A 22744-nucleotide genomic window follows, 5' to 3' on the forward strand; every position below is an offset into this window, starting at 1 on the left:
TTAGTAACACATGATTGTCCTTTTCTAAAACCGAACTGTCTTTATGTTATCATGTTGTATTTTTCCAGATGATTTACCCAAATTTTTCTTATTAGCTTTTCTATTATCTTACTTACAACACTGGTTAGTGATACTGGTCGGTAGTTGAGTGGATTTTGTCTATTTCCTTTCTTGAATAGGGGAACAATGTTTGCTTTCTTCCAAATATCAGGTAGTGTACCTTGACTTCAGGATTTCTTGAATATTAAATATAATGTTCTGCTTAACTAATCTGCACATTCATGTAGCACCCAATCTGAAATTTCGTCAGGACCATTTCCTTTTCCTTTGTCTGATTTACTCAGCTCTTCCTGTACTTCTTGCTCCGATATTTGTATATATATATGATAATATGTGTGGGCATGCATTTTCCATATCATCTCTCTCAAAATTACTTTCATCTGTGAAAACTGCTTGGAAATTTTTGTTAGGAACTTCACAAATATCTTCTTCTCGGATATAGATTATCCCTTCATCCATGTTGGACTGTATTTTATCTTTAACTTTGGTTTTGCTTTGGATGTAGCTGTGAAATAGCTTCAGTTGATCACTACTTTTATTTATAATGTCTTCCTCAAACTATCTTTGAGTTTCTTTCCTTTTCCTTGGATAATCATTTCTTGATTGTTATATGCACTCTCATTATTGTGTCTTCTGTATCTGTTCCACAGCAAGTCTCTTTTCTCTCTTGATTTTTTACATTCTGTGTTAAACCACTTCTTTATCCTCATTTCTGTTTCTTTGTGCAGAGGGATATGATTTTGGAATCCTGTTTCATAAAATTCACAGAATGGGTGGTGAACTTAAATGAACAGAAGGCAATGATTGATTGATTGTGTGTGGATGATAGAATGAGGAGTGTGTAATGGATCCAAGAGCATCTAGAGGTTGGGGGAGTGGAGTCCAAGTGTTGGTGAAAGTCAAGATCGAAATGAAGTGGAGGAGTAGAAGAAGGGAAGGACTGGAGGAAGTAGTTCATACAAGGAGGGTGGAAAGGTTACAAGAGGATAGAAAAAAAACAGAATGTAAGAGAGAAGTGGAGGAGTGATTGGGTTAAAGTGATTTAAAGTAGATGAGGGACATGGAAGATGTGTGCAAAATATTCACAGAAGAAATTTGTGCAGCATGTGAGGTGGTGTGTGGGGTGAAGAGAAAACAAAAGGGAGTGCAAGGAACAGTGTGGTGGAATGAATAGATGAGACAGGCTGTGGGACAAAAGAGGAAAGCATATAGTGAGTGGATGAGAAACAGGGATGAGGAGGAAGTTGAGAGGTGGAAGAGAGAGTTAAATGTAGAGAGGAAGAGAGAGTTGAAAAGATTAGTAAGAGAGAGTAAGAAGAGAGTGGATGAGTAATTTGGAAGGAAATTGAGTGTAAAGTGAAGGGAATGTAAGAAAATGTTCTGGGAGGAGGTAAAGAGAGTTAGACTGGTATTAAAAAAGTTAGTAGGGGAGTGAAAGATATAAATGGTAGATTACTAGTGGAGATGGGAGAAAAAGTGAGCAGATGGAGAGAACACTTTACGGAATTGTTGAATATAGAGAATGAAAGTAAGGCAAATATAAGTGGCAGGGGAATGGCAGGGAGAAGGAGGGATGTGAAAAGAGAGGAAGAAATCAGTAGGATGGAGGTTGTGGAAGCAATGAAGAAAGTCAGAATGGGGAAAGCCCCAAGAATTGATGGAGTGTGTGGTGAAATGCTGAAGCATGGGGGAGAGATAGTAGTAGAATGGATGTGGAAGATGTGCAGATTGGCCTGGGAGGAAGGTAGAGTCCCAGAGGATTGGAAGTCAGGTATAATTATTCCCCTGTACAAAGGAAAAGGGGAAAAAGAAGTGTGTGGTAATCATAGGTGCATTTGTCTTCTTAGTGTAAGAGGAAAAGTATATAGTAGGATACATACTGACGGAGTTGGGGAAATAACAGAGGAATTAGTTGGACGAGAACAGGGAGGTTGTAGGAAGGGAAGAGGTTGTGTAGATCAGATATTCATTCTTAGGTCTTCAGTGGAGAAAGTTTCCAGAGAAGGGAAAGAAGTTGTATGTGGCCTTCATGGATTTGGAGAAGCATATGATAGGGTGGATAGACAAGGTATGTGGAAAGTATTAAGAATATATGGAGTAAATAGGAAGTTGTTGAATGCTATGAAGAGTATGTATGACGGTGCTAAGGCTGCAGTGCATGTGGACAGTGAGCTGAGTGAATTTTTCTCTTTGAAGGTTGGATTGAAACAGGGATGTGTTATGTCTCCATGGTTTCAGTCTGTATTTGGGTGGGGTTAAAATTAAGAGATACAAGGTAGGGCAGTGGATGTTGGAGCAGCCCTAATGAAAGAGGACAGTGTGTGGAAACTCTCTGTATTGTTGTTTGCAGATGATACTGTGTTGTTAAGTGAAGATGGAGGGGTGCTGAAAGGCCTGGTGAATGAGTTTGGGAGAGTGTGTAAGAAATGGAATCTAAAGGTGAATGTAGGAAGAGTAAAGCTATGGTCTTTGAGAGAAATGAAATTACTGAATGTAAAAAGAGGTTTGATGAGGAGGAAATGCAAAATATGAGTGTGTTCAAGTACATGGGTAGTGTGATGAGTAAGGATGGAGGTTTAGAGGGTGAAGTGCTTGAAAGGGTACATCCATCCATCCATCCATCATCTAATCCTACATTGCCCCACATTGAAAGGTTACAACAAGGAAGATAAGGTGCTGGTTCCTTGAAAGCAATAATAAGAAACAGGGAAGTGAGCATGGAAGTGAAAAAATTACTTCATGACATTATTGTCATACCATCTCTAACATATGGAAGTGAAGCATGGACCTTGTTGGAGGGACACAAGTCTAGAGTAAGAGAATGAAAATGAGTTATTTAACCCTTTCAGGTCTCAAATAGGTCCCAAGGTCGCGTTTGAGAGACGCATTTTTTTTTTTTTTTTTTTTTTTTTTTTTTTTTTTAAAGTCAAGGTTTGCAACTAAAGAAAAAAATATATTCATGCCCAAGGAAGTAATACACATCTGCCTATAAAACATTAGAGCTCTGCTTACTATACAAGTTCTGCAAAAATGATGGGAAGTTGCGTAGCAAGTGGTGTGTGGTAGCATGGTGAGTATTGCCGCCTAGTGGGTAGGTGATTTCTTGGTGTGTAGGTGACATGATTGCATTGTTTGTTTTCATGTTTTTCCATAAAAAACAGTACACTAATATATGTACATTATATCTCACTTGATTTGTGAATGATTCTTGAGATGTTTTCTTTACAAAAAACAAACTAAACAGTTACAAGATCCATATAAAAGTATCACTTACTAGTTACTACTGAACAATTTATTTTATTTTGCTCTTATTTTGCTTAGTACTGTGCAAGGCTCTGGTGAGGACATGGGGGTAAGCCTACGAGCTTGCGTTTTGTATGTATGTATGTTTACTTTATTATTGCTAACTATATCATCCTGTGTACTTACAGGCTGCAGTAGAGACTGTGATCAAATATTTATTATTACTCAAAATTGATGGTGTTATAAGTATAACCAGGAAATGTGACAAACTCATGAAATATAAATAAGAAAAAAGTAAGGAGACACTTACGATCATTTGTCAATGAAAAAGGCAACACTCGCTGCACGTGTATGTCTGCCTGGTAACAAATAAATGCATGGTAAGTGTATAAAAGGCTACAGAAACAACCTTAGAAACCTGAAATCATAAATCTGTAATTATTTTCCCTCAATCAGACACTCTAACACCCAGGAAATGAATAAATAATGAGACATACAACGCGGAAATCTCTTGCTTACCTATGACGTGGCACTATGTGCGTAGGCGGGAGGTAGGGGGTGGGGGATTGGAGGGAGGGTGGAGGGTGGGAGGTAGAGGGGTGGGGGACTGGTGGGAGGTAGGAGGGTGGAGGAAGTAGGGGGTGGGGGGATTGGGAGGAGAGTGGAGGGTGGAAGGGTGGGAGGTAGAGGGATGGGGAATCGATGGGAGGTTCGGGGGTGGGGGAAGGGGGATATGAAAGGGAGGAGGGAGGTGAGAGCTATGTATCCTCCAGAGCAGTAAAAATATATTGCAAACAATATTCTTTTGCTAAATGAACTGTCTGATACCAAAATAATAAAAAATATTGCCATATCAACTGTATAATAAAACCAATACGTGCAACCCAACCCCCCACCATGTTTAGCTCTTCCCAGACTGTTTAAACTAAAATATTGTGCTCTGCGCATGCCTGGTAGAAGCAGAGGGGTCTGGGGAGTGGCTCATATCCTTATTTCATTCACCAGCCTCACGCAACAGTTTTCATTCATGCCTAAATATGCTGCCACGTGAGTGGCTAGGAGACCCCTACCGAGAAAGCCACTATAGTGGCCAGGAGACCTGAAAGGGTTAAGAGGAGCATGTGGAATCACATGGAGAGACAGACTGACAAATGAGGAAGTGAAGGATCGTTGTGATGTGGTGGATGTGATCGGAAGCATTAGGAGGTGGTTTGGCCATGTGGAGAGGATGGAGAGTGAGAGACTGACAAGGAAAGTGTATGTGAGTGAGGTGGAAAGGGGGAGAGGGAGGTGGAGGCCAAGGATGATGTGGAGGGATGGAGTGGAGAGGTATATGAGAGGGGGGGGTGTAAATTGGGAGCAGGGCAGTGAAATGGCAGGGGACAGAGCAACATGGAGGCGAATTGTTTGTGGACGCCCCTTACGGGATTAAGATGTCTGGCAGTAGGTAAATAGAATAGACATTAAGTCTTGTCCTCAATGCTCTTTTTCCAATCTATTTCTATGAAGTACTTCTTTAGGTCATGGTAGTTGCCCTTTTTGTAGTTTACGTTCTTTATGTAACATTCATTAGTGGTAACTATATCACATGCAATCCTGAAGTTGCAATTTGATACGGCATGGTTGCTTTTGCAGGATGGAGGGTGATACATTATGCTGTCGATATCATTATCTTGCCTGATAAATATAAAATTTGCGGTAGGTGAGGGCATTCACAATCCACTCGCTCAAAGTAATGGTGCTGTTGGGTGTCTGCCCTTTCCTCTCCTCCATCCTTCTTTCCTTCCATCCTCTTATGTCTTTCATACCTTCATTCTTTCCTCATCCTTCTGCGTTCGGGTGACTTTACACTCCCTCATGTGTATTTCTTTCCTTCATTCTTTCCTCTTCCTTCTCCCTGTGGGTGACTCTACACTGAGTGACATGCCAAATGGTTTCCTGTACACCAGGAAACCATTTACTATGCTGGGTGGTAACCACATAACCAGATTTTGGCAATTGGTGGTTTAGTGGGTAAATACGGCGCTCCAGTTGGATTGAACCAGTGAAGGTTTATATCCAAGGGATGGTTGGGGTTTATTGCTCACGTAATGGCACTAAGGGATGAGTGAGGCGGGTCATTCTCATCTTAAATGTCAGGACGTAGTAGAATGGATGTGGAAGACGTGCAGATTGGCCTGGGTGGAAGGTAGAGTCCCGGAGGATTGGAAGTCAGGTATAATTATTCCCTTGTACAAAGGAAAAGGGGAAAAAGAAGTGTGTGGTAATCATAGGGGCATTTGTCTTCTTAGTGTAATAGGAAAAGTGTATGGTAGGATACTTATTGATAAAGTTAGGGAAATAACAGAGGAATGGGGAACTTTCAGCTTGTCGTCTGCTACCTAATTCGGTCCTACAGCAGCTCGTTCCCATTTACCATGCATGTAATATTTATGGATTATTTTTACTCCCATGTGGAACTGTGAGATATAGTAATGGCATATATCATTGAGAACAATAAAATACTACTTAGAAAACTCATAACCAAAATGAATGATCTTTTTAATTTGTGCAATTTCATGAGTTACGATGGTAGACTCGCTTCTTAAATGTTAGTACTTCACGCATTCTCTTTGCATAAATGCTATTTTGATTGTTGGATATTGTAGCTGATCCCATTCATACATGAAGGTCCGATCATTATTCATTCTTAACACTGATTTTCGACATGACAGTCATTGTCTTACCTGTAATTTATTAGTTTGTAAATTTATCTCTTAACATTTCTCCAATACACTTGCGCATGTGCACCAGAGGGATAGCCTTGGATTTGAGAAAAGGCCACCGAGAGTGTTTACAAAAACAGACGAAGTTTAAACATGGGTGGAGAAGAAGAATGTGGTTGGCGAAGGGTCAGGTTCTTTTGTGCTGCTACTTAATGTGTACAGGAAACCATTTGGCTTGTCACTCAGTGTAAAGTCACCCATAGACAGAAGGAAGAGGAAAGAATGAAGGAAAGATAGATAGAAGAGGGAATGTAGTCACCCGTAGACAAAAGGACGAGGAAGGAATGAAGTAAAGAACGACAGAAGAGGAGGGAAAGAAAGAAGGAAGGAGGAAAGGAAAGGACAGACACCCGAGAGCAGCACTACATGCTGTTACCTAATAAATGGTGAATATTGTTTTCTGTGATAAAAGTGTTTCTTATCCATTTCTTTTTTCATAAACTCGTACCATTGTGACTACACAACTATTTTGCAGTTGCTACATTTTCTACATTTCTTATTCCTAGCTACCTGTTAACCTGTAAGTGCATACTCCCAAGAAAATACACATTCAGACCGGAACAAACTGCCTTCCCGGTGGCATGTGTAATATAAACAGAAGTTGTACCATGTCTCCCATGCCATTTAGAATCATGTATGTTCCTTCAATTTTTGGAAGGGATAGTAAAATAAATCATAAAACATGTACCAAATGATCAGGTAAGCCTCTGAGCCTCTGAAAGAGAAAGTGATGTCAGAAGCCTAACTTTCTCAGTCCGATGATACACAGTTTTATTCTCGCTGCCAAACGATTTACCATTTAGAATATTCATGCTGAAAGGGATTAATCAAGCTGTATCAACCAGTTCAGTCTCTCCTGAGCTGAACAGAGTCGTCGAAATAAAGAATAAAATGATTTACGTCCTCATAGTGAAGGAAGTAATCACGCTCATGTAGCAGCACTACGCTAACCAGTAATTGCCTTTTTTGTATCCTCATTGTATATGTCAAGGTAAATCATACGAATCATGCAAGTATTGGACTTCAAAACTTGGTTAATCGCCATAATGGTCTAGTAAATCAATCGTATACACATCCGCCTTCACCGAGAGCTAGCGAAAAGTGAGCTATGTTTTATCCCGCCATGGGGACGGTTGCCTATGACATGTGGAAACAGATGTCAAGTGGCGGTATTTGGCAAATATTAAATTTCAGAAAACTGAGGCAATGACAAGCTTCAAGGAAGCATTATTCTAACTCAAAAAGACGATACGAATGTAGATATGAAAGCCAATTCCACTGAACTCATCAGTAACCAACAAAATGACTGTGTGTAAGGGATTGCTGGATAGAAACTGAATGTACTCATAAGCATAATAGCCAGTCTAAAGTATTCATTCATGGGCATGATATTTTTTATCAATGAGCATTTTAGTGACTTTAATGGTCTATAGTGTTGCTAACTCTTGTAAGTTTATCCAGACATATAGAATAGACACAATAGTTATGTTGCTTTTCTAGGTCTAGACCGAAATGGGGCTCACCAGCTAGGTAGCAGACGACACCTGAAAGTCCCTCATTAGTTGGAGAAGATCAGGGAGGCTTTAGTAAGGAAGAGGTTGTGTAGATCAGATATTCATTCTTAGATCTTTAGTGGAAGTGTGTCTAGAGAAAGGAAAGAAGTTGCATGCAGCCTTCATGGATTTGGAGAAAGCATATGACAGGGTGGATAGACAAGGATTGTGGAAAGTATTAAGAATATATGGAGTAAATGGGAAGTTGTTGAATGCTGTGAAGAGTATGTATGAGGGTGCTAAGGCTGCAGCGTGTGTGGATGGTGAACTGAGTGAATTTTTCTCTTTGAACATTGGGTTGAAACAGGGATGTGCCATGTCTCTGTGGTTGTTCAATCTGTACGTGGATGGAGTAATAAAAGAGATACAAGGTAGAGCAGTGGATGTTGGAGTGGCCCTAGTGAGAGAGGGTAGTGTTTGAAAATTCCCTGTACAGTTGTTTGCAGATGATACTGTGTTGTTAAATGAAGAAGCAGGGGAGCTGCAGGGCTTGGTGGATGAGTTTGGGAGAGTGTGTAAGAAATGGAATCTAAAGGTGAATGTAGGAAAGAGTAAATTTATGGTCTTTGAGAGAGGTGAAGTCAGTGAATGTACAGTGAGGTTGGATGGTGAAGAAATGGAAAATGTGAGTACGTTTAAGTACTTGGGTAGTGTGATGAGTAAGGATGGAAGTTTGGAGGGTGAAGTGCTTGAAAGGTACAGTAAGGAAGAAAGGTTGCTGATTTCTTGAAAGCAGTGATAAGAAGCAGGGAAGTGAGCATGGAAGTGAAAAAGTTACTACATGACAGTATTGTGATACCAACTCTAACGTATGGAAATGAAGCTTCGACGTTGTTGGAAGGACACAAGTCAAGAGTGAGAACAGTGGAAATGAGTTATTTAAGAGGAGCCTGTAGAGTCACATGGAGAGACAGGCTGTCAAATGAGGATATAAAGGAGCGTTGTGGTGTGGATGTGGATGTGATAGTAAGCGTTATGAGGATCACACTGAGGTGGTTTGGCCATGTGGAGAGGATGGAGAGTGAGAGACTGATGAGGAGACTGTATGTGAGTGAGGTGGAGGGGGGGAGAGGGAGGGGGAGGCCGAGGATGAGATGAAGGGATGGAGTGGAGAGGTATATGAAAGAGGGGGTTGTGAGTTGGGAGCAGGGCAGTGAAATGGCGGGGGACAGGGCGACGTTGAGGCTATTTGTTTGTGGCCACCCCGTACGGGATTAAGGCATCTGGCAATAGACAGATAGATAGATAGAATTTTGTCTTCTCAGTATTTATGCCCATCTGCTTTACGTTATACCTACTAGGGATAAAATCAGTCATCCATAAGTGATTCCGTTTATATAGTTGATCTAAATCTTCCTGCAGCTCTCTAAAACTTATTTCATAAACAATTTTTCATGATTTTTGCGTCATCACCAAATGTATTCATATATGATCAAACTTTATTGGGCCCATAATTTTCATTATTGGTAGCTGGGGGCGCTCACCATCCATCACTCGATGTAGTGCTGCCCTCGGGTGCCTGCCCTTTTTTCTGTTTCTTCTTTCTTTCCTTCCGTCCTCTTCTGTATTTTTTCCCTTCATCCTTTCCTCTTCCTTCTTTCTACGGGTGACTCTATGTTGAATGACAAGCCAAATGGTTTCCTGTACACGAAGAACAATTTACTACTATGCTGGGTAGTAACCATGTAACCAAATTATGGTGCCTGGTGGTTTAGTGGGTAATTAAGGTGCTCTAATCAGATTGAACTTGTGCATATTTATATCCAAGGGATGTTTGGGTTTCAACACTCGCATGATGCCACTCAGGGATGAGCGAGGCTGGTCACTGTCATCTTAAATGTCAGGACCAATTTGCCTAGCCCCAGGCTCCTACTCTTCTCGTTGGGCAAAACAAGATTAGATGATGAATGAATGATTATATACATATATTAGGAACATAATGGGGGTTAAAACTACTCTAGAGGGACTACGTATCACTTCCATAATTGTTGAAAACTTGTCTTTAATCATAGTTCTTGTCTGCTGCCAGTGAGGTAACTCCTCATTCATTCCAATAAAACACCATCTATATCACCATTATTTTTTTTAATTTCCATATCAACCTCTCATGTGGTGGTTTATCATATGCTTTCCTGAAATCCAAATAAATACAATCCACCTACCTATCTCTTTCCTGTAACATATTAGTAACTGTCAAAAAAACTCAGCAGGTTTGTGACACATCAGTTACATCTGAAACCAGATTGCTTAGATGTTATTATCATTTTTTTCTCTAAATGAGCAACCTGTCTCTATGATTTTTTCACACAGTTTACAAACTGGTCAATAGTTTGATGAGTCTTCCCTGCCGCCACTCTTATACATTGGTACTATATTTGCCCCTTTCCAATCCCTTGGCATATGTCCCTCCATTAGAGAACTTTTTATATTCTCTTGCATTGTATTGGTTTAACCAACTATTCAGCACATTCCATCAAGTTCAAATTTAACCTCATCTGTTTTATTTACAGTGGTCTGATGATTTATTTCCGATCTCTGAAAATCCTCCTCCTTTACAAATACTGTTTGGATTTCCTCGTTCATAATCTCATATATCGTCTTCTAGTCCTTCATATTCTTTAATGCAGTTCAACCTCTAAAATTTGAAGTGCTTGTATCCACAAACTATTCAGACTTTTGAAAAATTTTAAACCTTTGATAAGGCATTTATCAGGCTATCATTGTCTGAATTCTTGTAGTTCAGATGTGTTTTTGGCACAAGCATTGTAGTATGGGCTAACTAGCTTGCTTCTGGCATCCTGTTTTCTGGTGTTTTTATAACAGTACCATTCGTCTTTTATCTCTCTTAACTCAGTGATAATTATCAATATAGTACTCACTACTAACCATGAAGTATTTTTCCTGCATGTTTCCTTTACGTCATCTTATGTTGCCCAGTTGTTCTAAAATGCTTTGCAGTTGTATTCATATTTAAAATCAGTTAGTGAGTTGTAATAAGAATAATTTTGCTTTCATTTATTTATGTACAACAAAGCAACATAAATATACACATTTTTCATCATCACCTTGCATTGCATGGTGGGTGGTCAGCTGTGATGTTTATTTATTTACATTACAACCTGACTGATGAGCATATTGTGCATTGCTCTCTCACAGAATGCTTAGTTTATATTATTTATGATGTAATGTATTTTGTGGTAATGCACACTTATACAAGTCTGCATTATTGTAATAATGGAGAAATATTGGAACTGCAAATAATGATGCAGTATATGTGTGTACATGTGTATGTGCATGAGGCAAGTGAAAAAAGATGTCGGAGATTTATACAGTATTTATTGTGGTTACATGGTAATTTACTCAAATACAGATTGCACAGTGGTTTAACAGTGATGCAAATCATAGAAGAGAAGTATGTTAAGACACTGCTGCTTACCAATAGTCATGCGTATGTTAAAAGATTAAAATTCATTAGTTTATGACATCAGACAAGTGTTTGTGTTGTGTGGTTAAGGGATATTTACCGAAACTTCACCTGACAAAGAGCTAAAGAATAAAAACACACTGCTTTTTAATGTCATGTGCTGTAGTTTATGAAATCAGACAAGTGGTTGTGCTGTGTGGTTAAGAGATATTTAATTTCACCTGACAAAGAGCTAAAAAATCAAAATTCACTGCTTTGTAATCTCATATGCTGTCGTATTTCGAGCACCATCGCTATCTTTAAGAACATTTGCAAAACTTTCACATTTTCATGTCCTACCTGGTTGTGTTCGCATCACCACCATCGTCTCACAATACGTGCACATGCTATGTACTAGTGGCTGGATTGTTATGTTCCATACATTTTGCACAGCACTGCAGTAATCTGTAGAGTTAGGTCACCTTTTATGAAGCCAAAATTATGGTGAAATCTGAATATGTATAACTGAATCAAAGAATGAAGAGCTTCTTAAGAATTAGGCAGAAAGGAAACTTTTATTATGGGTGACTAGACACTTTATAGTAAGGTCACCAATACCAGATAAGTGTAGCTGTCAGTTTTAGTTGCTAGAGTCTGCAGTCATTGAGTTTTTTTTTTTTTTTTTTTTTTTTTTTTATATAACCGCGGACATTGTTTTGCCCCGACTGGCCTCTCCCGCAGGGGTTCCAGCCAAAATGTAAACAAACTTTAAACCTTTATAACTCTGCACAGAATAAATCTAGAGCGAAAAATAAGGTACCATTAGAAAGTACTAACCTTCGGCTTTGCATTGAAGGTTTCAAGATTTCGTTGACTATCACTGGATGGGCAGTGCCGTTAGAAGTGAGTGATCTAAAATCACTATTTTTCGCTCACACACCATTACCTTCGCTCACACACTATTACCAAATGCCATCCTCATTCTGATAATAATACTATAAACATATATGAACACTGCACATACGATAAACACCCACTCTGTGTTCATTGAGGCAGGTAAAAGGCACTGTAATTGCCCGCACTTCACTGCCACGTCAGCGGTGTTGTAATCACTATTTTTCGCTCACACACCATTACCAAATGCCAACCTCATTCTGTAATAATACTATAAACATATATGAACACTGCACATACGATAAACACCCACTCTGTGTTCACTGAGGCAGGTAAAAGGCACTGTAATTGCCTGCACTTCACTGCCACATCAGCGGTGTTGTAATCACTATTTTTCGCTCACACACCATTACCAAATGCCAACCTCATTCTGATAATAATACTATAAACATATATGAACACTGCACATACGATAAACACCCACTCTGTGTTCACTGAGGTAGGTAAAAGGCACTGTAATTGTCCTCACTTCACTGCCACATCAGCGATGTTGTCACTCACACAGCTGGACAGATACTGATGCGTGTTGGTCAGGGGTGGGGTGGGGGGCCCAGGGGGTGGGAGGTGGGGGCCCGGGGGGTGGGAGGAGGGAGGTGGAGGTCGGCTGGAGTGAAAGAACTTAATAGCTACTCTCCCTTGAAACAATTGGTGCACGGAAAAAACGCGGGGTATTCAAAATATTCACAAACATTCGAGAATGACACCCGCGGTTTGGTCCAGTTTTTGCAAAGTCATTCTGGAATGACACCCGCAGTTAAAGGGTTAAGGCTCTAACATGCTTGCATGCATTGTCCTTGGTCACCTAATGGTGGCCCTCCATGCTGCTCGATCTATGGCAGCCTCCCTGTCAGTCCCTTAACTCTGAGGTCACATTTAATGACCTTGTCCCACATCTTTTTCAGTCTGCTCTACGCAACCCCACTCCCAGTATTAACGCTTCTCACATTCTGCACCCAGTTATCATCCCCCATCCTCTCCACATGCCCGAACCACCTCAGTCTACCTCTCCTCATCATAACACCAATACATTCCAGTCCCATCATACCTTTCAACTCTTCCATTGTAAACCCAGCCCCCCTAGGCCTTGCATGCAGGGAAGCACTGCACATCCTCCTAATCATTGTTATTTCTGTACGTTTGAACCTGTGAATATCCTCTTCCTTTACGGCCCAGGTCTCACAGTATTAGACTCCTAACACATGCTGCATACAAAGATCCTTTAGCACGTAGGGAGAGTCCTCTCATTGTCAGGAGAGGCAACAGCTCCCTGAACTTCTTCCAACCACTTCTCACCCTAGCCACAGAGCTAGCTCCAGCCCCACCTCCAGCAAATAACATGTCTCCTAAATAACAAAACTCTTTCACACACTCAAGAGACTCACCAGCAAGTTCAATCCTTTCATGCCTGACAACCCCCACCAGCTCTCCCCGATGTGCTGCCATAGGTGGATCTAGATGGCTATTCTGGGGGGGGGGGGGGCAGGCAAAAAAGGGGCACCATAGACGGCTCTTCTGGGGGGAGGGCCAAACAAGAAAGGGTCGCCCCCTAGTAGCCAGCTTACTGATGTTTTCACTACTTAGTACGTATATATCTAATTCTCATGAGTAACTTCTAGAAGGTTAGGCTAGATATACAGTGAACATTTTCCATAGGAAAACATTCACTAATGTTCCCATTTCCACATACACTATCTATCTATCTATAGCCCGACGCCCTAATCCCACAAAGGGTGGCCGCAGACAAAACGCCTCCAAGTCACTCTGTCACCCACCATTTGACTCCCCTCCCCCCAACTCACCCCCCCCTCCCTCATATACCTCTCAACTCCATCCCTCCACCTCATCCTCGGTCTACCCCTCCCTCTCCCTCCCTCCACCTCACCTACATACACCCTCTTAGTCAGTCTTTCATTCTCCATTCTCTCCACATGTCCAAACCACCTCAGTGTATTTCTCCACATACACACAAACACATATATTAAAAGATACTTTTTGTGTGTAGCATCTACATGTGTGAGTGAGGGTTAGGTGCCTGACTGTTCTTCTTGTCTATGACCCTAGGAGTTGAAAGGAACAAGAGGCCCAGCAAACAACTGGAAGGAATCACAGAGGGGTGCTAACATACCTCCTGGGGGTGAGCCATGACCCCAATACCCCCCCCCCCAGATCTGTCAGTGCACGCTGCACACATAAAATGAGCATCATCTCGCAGTCTGCCTCAAATACCACTACATCTTTTATGCAACCACTTATCACAAACACTGCACAAGGTGGAATTACTTCCCACGCTTATGTGGCAAATTGCACATGGCCACTCTCCTTCTTCTTTGGCAGTTCTGCCACCAGTTCTAGGCATCATCACTTTTTTTTTTTTAATCTGCATTTACTCTTAAGCCCTTGTGCCCCATACTATCTCTCCACTTTCCAAATCTTTCCTCAGCCTCTTTTTCACTCTTCAACCAACACCAAATCATCATTATACAACATCTCCCATGAGAGTCCATTTCTGAAGTCACTTCCATGATGAACAACAAGGGACTCAAAACTGACCCCTGATGCACACCAACATGCATGGGAAACTCATCACTCAAATCTCCATTCACTCCTACCTGGGTGCAAACACCCACATACATGGCCATAACCACCCTAACCAGCCACTCCTCCATCCAAAGCTTTCTCATTGCCCACTTCACCATCTCTCTAGGGAGCCTGTCAAAGGCCTTCTCCAAATCAACAAAAACAAAGTACAGTTCCCTTTTCTTTCCTAATTTTATAAGTTATGGTATTCTAACTTTTGACATTTGACTTTTCAAGGTTGCACCATACCATCATTTAATCTTAGAATTCTGTCATTAATTTTTATTTTACTGTTTATGTACCAGTAAAACAATTTTGGACCACTTCCACAGTTATCCACTATTTTCTTTTCGTATTCAGCTGCTGCTTCTTTTCTAATCCTCACATTATCATTTCTGAAATTTTTATATCTCTTCCATGCTGACTTACTCTTAGTTTCCTTGCCATATTCCAAGCTTTGTTCCTCTTTTCCATTATTACTCTGCATCTGCCATTAAACTATTCCTTTTCTTTCTCAAATTTAGCTCCATATTGGAACATATTTACTAACACCCTCAGCGTGTGCTTCCATAAATTGAAAGTATTTATAAACACGTCATTATGCAATAGGTCTTCACTTGATGCAACCCTGTCTTATAATGAGGCAGCACTCTAACAGTCATTCAGTTACTGGGGGTTGCCTGTTTGTAAGTTCTGCTCCCGGGCATAGGTCTGTTCCTTCAGCCTAGAGGAAAGATAGATGGCAGTGTAGTTCTTCCACAGCAGTATCATTGGCCATGCTTTTTGGTTGGAGCACCAGATCAAGTCCAATTGTTCATTGATGAAACGATGCAGTGCTGAGGGTTTTCTGTATGGTAAATGAGCATTGGTTTCAACTTTGTCACCATCGTTGTTCCCACCGAAAACCTGAATAAGGTCATCCTTGACTGCCTTGATAGTCTGGTGCTGCTTTCTCCTCCTAGGAGATTATGGACTTGATGGTTTCTTCCTAAAAAGCCTTGTCTTGTCAAAGTTTATGATTTGTTTGGAAACTATACTTTCTCTGCCTGTATCATCCACAGGACTTACGGAAACTCTCAAGCACTTTCTTCTTCAGTGCTCACTGTTTTTTCAGTGGATTTATGATTGCTGCAGCTGGACTTGAGTTCAAAATGCTTGAATTAGTCTTAGCTAGCTGTAAATTTTAGATCGGTAGTTCCTGAACCTTCGGTGACAATATGTCTTGTGTTAGCACTGTCAATAATCCCTCTATATTCTCCTTAACCCGTGGGCTGCAGCGAGGGATCGTGCAGACATTCCCCATGTTGCAGGAAAATGGCAGTTTTGGTCACTCTTACAGATTTCCATGAAATGTATGTCAGTGGCTAGGACATTGCTTCATGTAGCTATCCACAAATTTTTTTTAAAATTGAAATTGGCGTAGTTTTGGAGAAATAATTGTCAGAAATTGCATTTCTGGCAGGAACATGAAAACTATGCTTTGAGAGAGAGAGAGAGAGAGAGAGTGTGTGTGTGTGTGTGTGTGTGTGTGTGTGTGTGATGCATATTGGGTTGGACAAGACAGGGTGTAAACAGGCTTTTGCCAGTCTTCCCGCTCACCAGGTAGGTTGCCGGCTCGTTCTGGATGCTGCAATATGAGTGTAGGGCATTACCTTTACACCCATTACTTGCCACCCTACTACTGCTCCATTACCTCCTATTGACCTTGCATTTGATTATGTTATTCTACACAATTTTGACCCACAACTGCCTTTCCTGGGCTGATAATGTTGTGGAATATGCTTTAAGAAGAGTGAACTTTTGGGCCATTGTTGCTGGCGCAACTTAGCAACTGGGCTCAAGATAGGGTGTGGGAATGAGAGCTAGCAGTTACCCTAATATCCAATAAATTTTGTGTCATGCTGATCCTTCTAGAACCTATCTGGTGCATTGTTGTAAATTTTGCTCATAAGAGGTATGACAGTCTTACAAGACACCCCCACATGAGGGGTTAACTTTTTTCACAGTTCGTGTGACTTGAGAGCAGGACATTCTTAGTTGTATCCTCAATCTCAGAAGATGCTTTTATTATTGTACAGACAATCAACTGGGTCAGCTGCAGTGCACAGGCAATGGAATTGACCCTCTCAATGGCCTTTAGCCACTTGGTGATCACTAGCCTCATCTCCAGAGACAAGGACCTTTGGCTAAGTTTATATTTCCTTATGCTGGGAGTTCCCCCTGTGTGTGTCTTTCCAGATACATTTGCTCACTAGAAAAAATACTTACAAGCTCTGAAAATACTGTATAATCAACTCTGCCCATTTTTCATGCAGTCTTTCACTTGGAAATTAAAAGCTATTAAATATCATATTAATCATATTTCACAGATGTAATTACTGTATGTTACACAGTCACCACCCCAGGTTACTGAAGCTGACATAAATGTTATGGCCATTTCTTATCTAATTATACTTCTCTTATTTTATATACTGTACTTCTGAAATTATAAAAAAAGTCTTACACTCACATACTGTATATAATTGATGATGTTTATTCACCAAAATTATGGCATAGTCAAGATACCAAGATGACCTAGGCCAGCTTCCCAACCATAAGGTGTGTGGCATGACCAGTATTTTGCATATTCAGTACAGTACAGATATTTCACAAATTTGCTTTTCAGTTTGGAAGCTCTCAAAACAATGGTTATCATTTGCATTAATCGTGATCATCTGATTACCTTGCACAGTTCTGGCAGAGGTATCATATTAGGCCAAATACAGACATTGACAAATACCTAAGGAATCATCATCTTGACAGTTTGTTTTGTTGATGTCATTACTCATAATCACTATACCTACCTAAAAGTATAACAGGGATGGTCACTCCGCATTGCAAATAGAGTGCAGTGGGAGCAGGGAATGGTGATGGCATATCACTGAACTTGCATTATTGACCCAAGAAGAAACATGGAGAAGAAGGTTGTGCTGGTGATGGGCTTGTTGGGTAAACATATCATCCTTGACTGGCAGCTGATGCATAGCATGCACGTCTATCAGAAAGCAATACTATACTCTGTGGGTTTTGTGCCAGATGCAATTTTCTCCACCCGAGTGATTGTCAAAATGGGAGAAGACTATATTGTATACTACAGTAGGGTGTTAAAAATTAGCAATAGTTGCAGAAAAATATATACCTGGGTGTGCCTTTATTATATACATGTTTTATAAATATATAATCACCTGATATTTAATTACATATATTGTCCTTTCTGGTCAGGATGCACTTGAGGTGACAGTGACAAGAACATTTGTTGATGTTGCATCCACACTTTCAAAGGCATTCTCAGAGGCATACAAGAGGCACGACGCAGCTGCCAAGGGGCCTAATGCTCCTTATCGTGTTGTCAACCATACTGGCCTTCATATCAGTGTGGCAGTGCAACAGTCAGGCTTCCAGGTTTGTGTCTCATGATATATGTAACTGAGATAGGAAAGATAATACTGCCAAAGTATTCTGTATGTGCTGGACACTGTGACTAAAACATGCTATAGTACAGAACAGGGGACCCATCATATTTTTGTTTTTTCAGTTTAGCATAATACTATACCTTGTTTACTCAAACTTGGCCCAGATTTTCATCCATGTGCATCTTATTTCATGTAGCTTATTTGGTAAAAAAAACTCAACAGTATGGCCCTACATCCTTTACATAGCACATCTTGACTGACATCATATTCTGCTGTTCAGTCTTCTGTTTCAGTTCAGCATTCAAGGTGGAGAGGTGACAATTGTAGGCCAGGTTTGAGTAAAAAGAGTATAGTCATGTCACTATCCACCCCTTTTGATGTAAGTAACATTATAACTCCTGTGAATCAGGAATTGAGAACTGGATGTTGGATCTCCTTCATTTCTTAATCATGCTTGAGGAAATCAGTACTGTATTTAACTTTAACTTACTGAAACCCATGTAAGCATCATGAACAGTGTTGTTGATGATTATGTTTGTATTGTATACATCTTGTATTGTATTTTCTTAGATTTTTCATAGCACTGTGTCCGATTTTTTTAGTTTGCATAGACCCCCATATTTCTCTCAGATCTCCATTCTAGGTGATTTCAATGTTCACCACCACCTTTGGCTCCCCTCTCCATTCACTGATCCACCTGGTAAACAAGTTTGCATTCGTATTGACGTAGAGCAGCATGTACAGCCCCTATCTATATCTCTGACTACCTTGGAGAGCATTCCAACATACTTGACCATTTCCTTACAGCTAATCCTTCTGTTTATGCTGTTAAGTCTTTTCTTTCTATTGTACTCCTCTGATCACAACCTTATCACCTTGGCCTGTCCTATTGCTCCAGTAAGGCCTGTGGACCCTCCCAAGAAGCAGTGGCTGTGGCACTTTGGAGATGCTGATTTGGAGGCCCTCAGGCAGCACTTCTTTGATTTTCCTTGGAATGATTATTGCTTCCATGGCCAAGGGCCATCTGAGTGTACCTCATTCATTATGGAGCTGTTTTCTTATGCATGGAAGCATACATTCCTTTCTCTTATCCTGTGACTAATTAAAAAAAAAAAAAAAAACGATTTAATCATACTTGTCCTAATGCTGTCCACAGTAGGGAGTGGACCTTCAAAACATACCAGAGTCAGCCTCCCCCGGAATTACATCTCTTGTATATCTCTGCCCGGAATTGTGCTAAGTCTGTCCTTCACTCTGTTATTAATAATTTCATTTGTTTTAAATGCTTTGAACTCTGACTCAAATTCTTCCCAGTCCCGGCACTTTGCCAGAAACCTTTCTGACAACTTTACTTCATCATCCTTCCCTCCTCTTTTCCACTCTTATGGCTCTGTAGCTGTTTCTTCTACTGATAAAACAGAACTCTTTGTTCTAAACTTTCTCCTCCAATTCCACATTAGACAGTTCTGGTGCTATTCCTCCATCACTTCCCTGCTCTGACTTCCTCATGGCTGAGATTTCTTCAGTTGATGTGTTTGCCATCACTGGCCTCAGTACTAATAGAGCATATTGGCCTAATGGGATGTCTTCTCTTGTCTGCAAGAACTGTGCTTCTGTGCTTACACCCTGCCTAGGTAAACATTTTGAGCATTGTCTGTCAACTTGTACCTTCCCTTCTTGCTTGAAGTTTGCTCTCACTCAGCCTGTCCTAAAGATGGGTGACCATTCCTAGCCCTCTAATTATTCCCTAATTGTTTTTAAACCTTTACCTCAAAAGTTTTTAAATCTATTCATAACAGAATAATTTTAAAGCACCTCTCCTATCATAAACTTCTTTCCAATCATCAATATGAGTTTTGCCAGGGATGCTCCACTGGCGATCTTCTCACCTTCCATTCAGACTCCTGGTCACCCTCCCTTCGGGACTTTGGGAAAAGCTTTGCCATTGCACTAGACATCCCAAAGGTGTTCGATTGAGTGTGGTATAAATTTTTAGTTTAGTTTTAGCCTCAGGATGGACTTAAGCTTGCACCTAGGGTCAGACACACATACACACACACTGTGTGTAAACAGGTACTAATCACAGTGCCCCAACAGATTTTTCCCTGCTTCATTTTAACTCTCTCATTACTGGGTGACACAGGTTGCATCCAACTGCGGGCAAGTACCCAGGATGTGGGCCGGGTCGGCCTTGGCCGAGTGCTGGGAGACCCCCCCCCCCCCCATTTCCGCGCTCGCAGTACTTCTTAAACATTTTATCATCACACCCTTAGTTTTGCTTCTATCTCTGTGATTTTTTATTCCTTGTATTCTCGAATAGTTGTACTTGCTTATGGTGTTGATAAAAACGTTTGGTGAACATAAATTATGCGATAATTTACGATGTTTTTTCTTTCCTTCATGTTTTCTCACAGAAATATATGTTTTAAGGTAATTGTTACTGAGAAAGAGTTTTAGGAAATTTCATTAGCTACATTTTGGTTCATAAATATTTACTGTAGGACAATTCGGGTTGGTTTTATATGCCGCAAAAGGAAATTATCTTACGATCGCGCTGCAGTGTGGGAGTGGTGTTTCGCATGGCTAAATTACTTTTCCCCTGCCTTCATTTATGCCTCTATCTGCCTGATTTTGCACATAATCTTGAATAGTTGTACAGTAATCTTCCCAGTAATAGAGCCAAAGACATGTCTGGAAAGTGGGCCTGTCAGGATACTGGGCAGCTGCTTCCTGGATTGGTACTTATGGACCCTAACCCAGCCTAACTCAGAAAAACACCTACATAACTCCCTACTGGACATGCATAGTGCCTATTTAAGGCCTTGTTCACACAAATAAGGGACATAAAAGAGTGAAATAAAAGCAAAGGAACCAGAGAATGAGGTTTTAGAGGTGATTATGGAATATACAGTACATTACTTTACATTATTCTAGGTACTTACAACAAGTCCATGGCCATCTCGATGAATAACCTGCCTCCTTTGACGGTAAAAAGGTGCACCTGAATCACCTACAGTAATCAAGTCTTGCACTGCACTTAGTCATTTTTCTTAACACTGCGCATTCTTTTCTCACTTGTGCTCTATTGTACTTTCATGTAATCAGTGTTGCACTCTGCAATTAAGTTTTTGCACTCTGAATTCTAATTTCTTAACACAGCGCATTGTTCTTTACACTGCACAACACTGTAAATTCCTGTGTGGTCTATTGGCAAGTTTTAGCTGTTTCTTCACTGTCAGAGTCTGAGAGTAGGTGATGCAGGTGGCCTAGGGGCGCGTCGCTGGGACGTGATGATGTACTACCCACTGCAGACGACTCTGAAGAGAGGCATAAACTCACATCCAGTGGCGACTCTGCCATGGTTGATGTGCTGGGCTGTGGCCCGGAGGTGGAAGGCCTGTCTTGGGGAGGCAGCGGTGTGGAGCCAGGGCTGGGCATGGGAGGGGTAACGGGCCTGAAAAAACTGTCAGTGGTTGATTGACGCAAGGAATGACGATTCTGGTGATTGGTGGTAGTGTTGGCGACCATCATTCACTCACTTGATGTAGTGCTGCCTACTTCTTCCTTAGCCTTTATCATTCTTTTTCTGGGCCTGCCTTCCTCTCTTCCTATTTCTTCCATCTTTCCTGTCACTTCTTATTGCTTTTCTTTCCTTTACAGGTGGCTTTACATTGAGTGACAAGTGAAATGGTTTCCTGTAAGCCAAGATACCATTTACAACGCTGGGTGGTAACCCTATAACCAAACCATACGTACTCGCTACATGTCAACAAATGGGTTGGTGGAGGGTTAGTGCCCCTCCCCGTAAAACAAATAACAAAGTCAAATGGCCACCCCTTAAGGGATTATGCCGTCTGGCAATAGATAGATAGATAGATAGATAGATGATACGCTGCTTGAAAGCACGCACTTCCTTCACAAGTCCCAAGGATCCCATCTCTCTGTTGCAGTCCGGGTGTTCCAGGTAGTCGAGAACAAACTCAACGTGCTCCCAGAGTGCGCTCAGCTTGGGGATGGCTGGAGTAGTGGCATGCTGAGAGGAGTCTGCATCATGGTCGCTGTCCTCTTCGGAATCTTCAAGCTGGGTACTTGTACTGGCAACCAAAGATGCAATCTTGATATCAGACATGATCTGATACCCAGGATTGCCCTTGTCGTCATCCAACCACTCACGCACTTCATCCACATCAACATCGTCGCCAGCTGCACGAAGACGTGCATGGAAGTCATCCACGTCAAAACCTAGAAACTCGTGTACCACATTGGCTCCGAGAGGCAGACGAGACCAGCCATTTTCCAGTCTTGACAGAGACTTCCCTCTATGCACTGGCCCAGTTGTAGATGGCAGACTTGATGTTGTAGCAGCAAAGGTTTTCCAAAGTCCGCTGGCCTCGCATGTCCTGTCCCTCCCTGCGCTCATCCTCGTCCTCGAGAACAACCACCACTTCGTCCAGGAACTTCCAACGGTACAGCCTCTTTGTTGCCACAGTCACTCCTTGGTCCATTGGTTGGATGAGAGCAGTCGTATTAGGTGGCAGAAACATGCACCTAATGAGGCCATTCTCAGCCACCAAATCCATGTTGGACGAATGCACAGGTGCATTGTCCAGAAGAAGGAGAGCCTGTACCTAGTTGTGCAGGATTCCCAGTTTGTTTGTCTGGTAATGGATGACCTCCTTTAGGAAGTGGCAGTGAAATCAGTCTTTGAAGATCTTGTCTGTGAACCAAGCCTTCAGA

The 22744-nt window shown here is 41.3% G+C and overlaps 1 protein-coding gene across 1 annotated transcript in view; it reads left to right on the forward strand.

The window, feature by feature from the left end:
* Vps13 (vacuolar protein sorting 13C) overlaps positions 1-22744 on the forward strand; it is a 1164731-nt gene that overhangs the window by 718927 nt on the left and 423060 nt on the right. The window contains exon 50 of the mRNA XM_080277871.1: positions 17817-17996. Coding sequence (XP_080133997.1) covers positions 17817-17996 — 180 coding nt within the window. The remainder of the gene's footprint in view (positions 1-17816; positions 17997-22744) is intronic.

The sequence above is a fragment of the Coenobita brevimanus genome, chromosome 71 (assembly GCF_032717465.1).
Source record: "Coenobita brevimanus isolate Jiangsu-jjx chromosome 71, ASM3271746v2, whole genome shotgun sequence".
NCBI classification, from domain to species: Eukaryota; Metazoa; Arthropoda; class Malacostraca; order Decapoda; family Coenobitidae; genus Coenobita; species Coenobita brevimanus.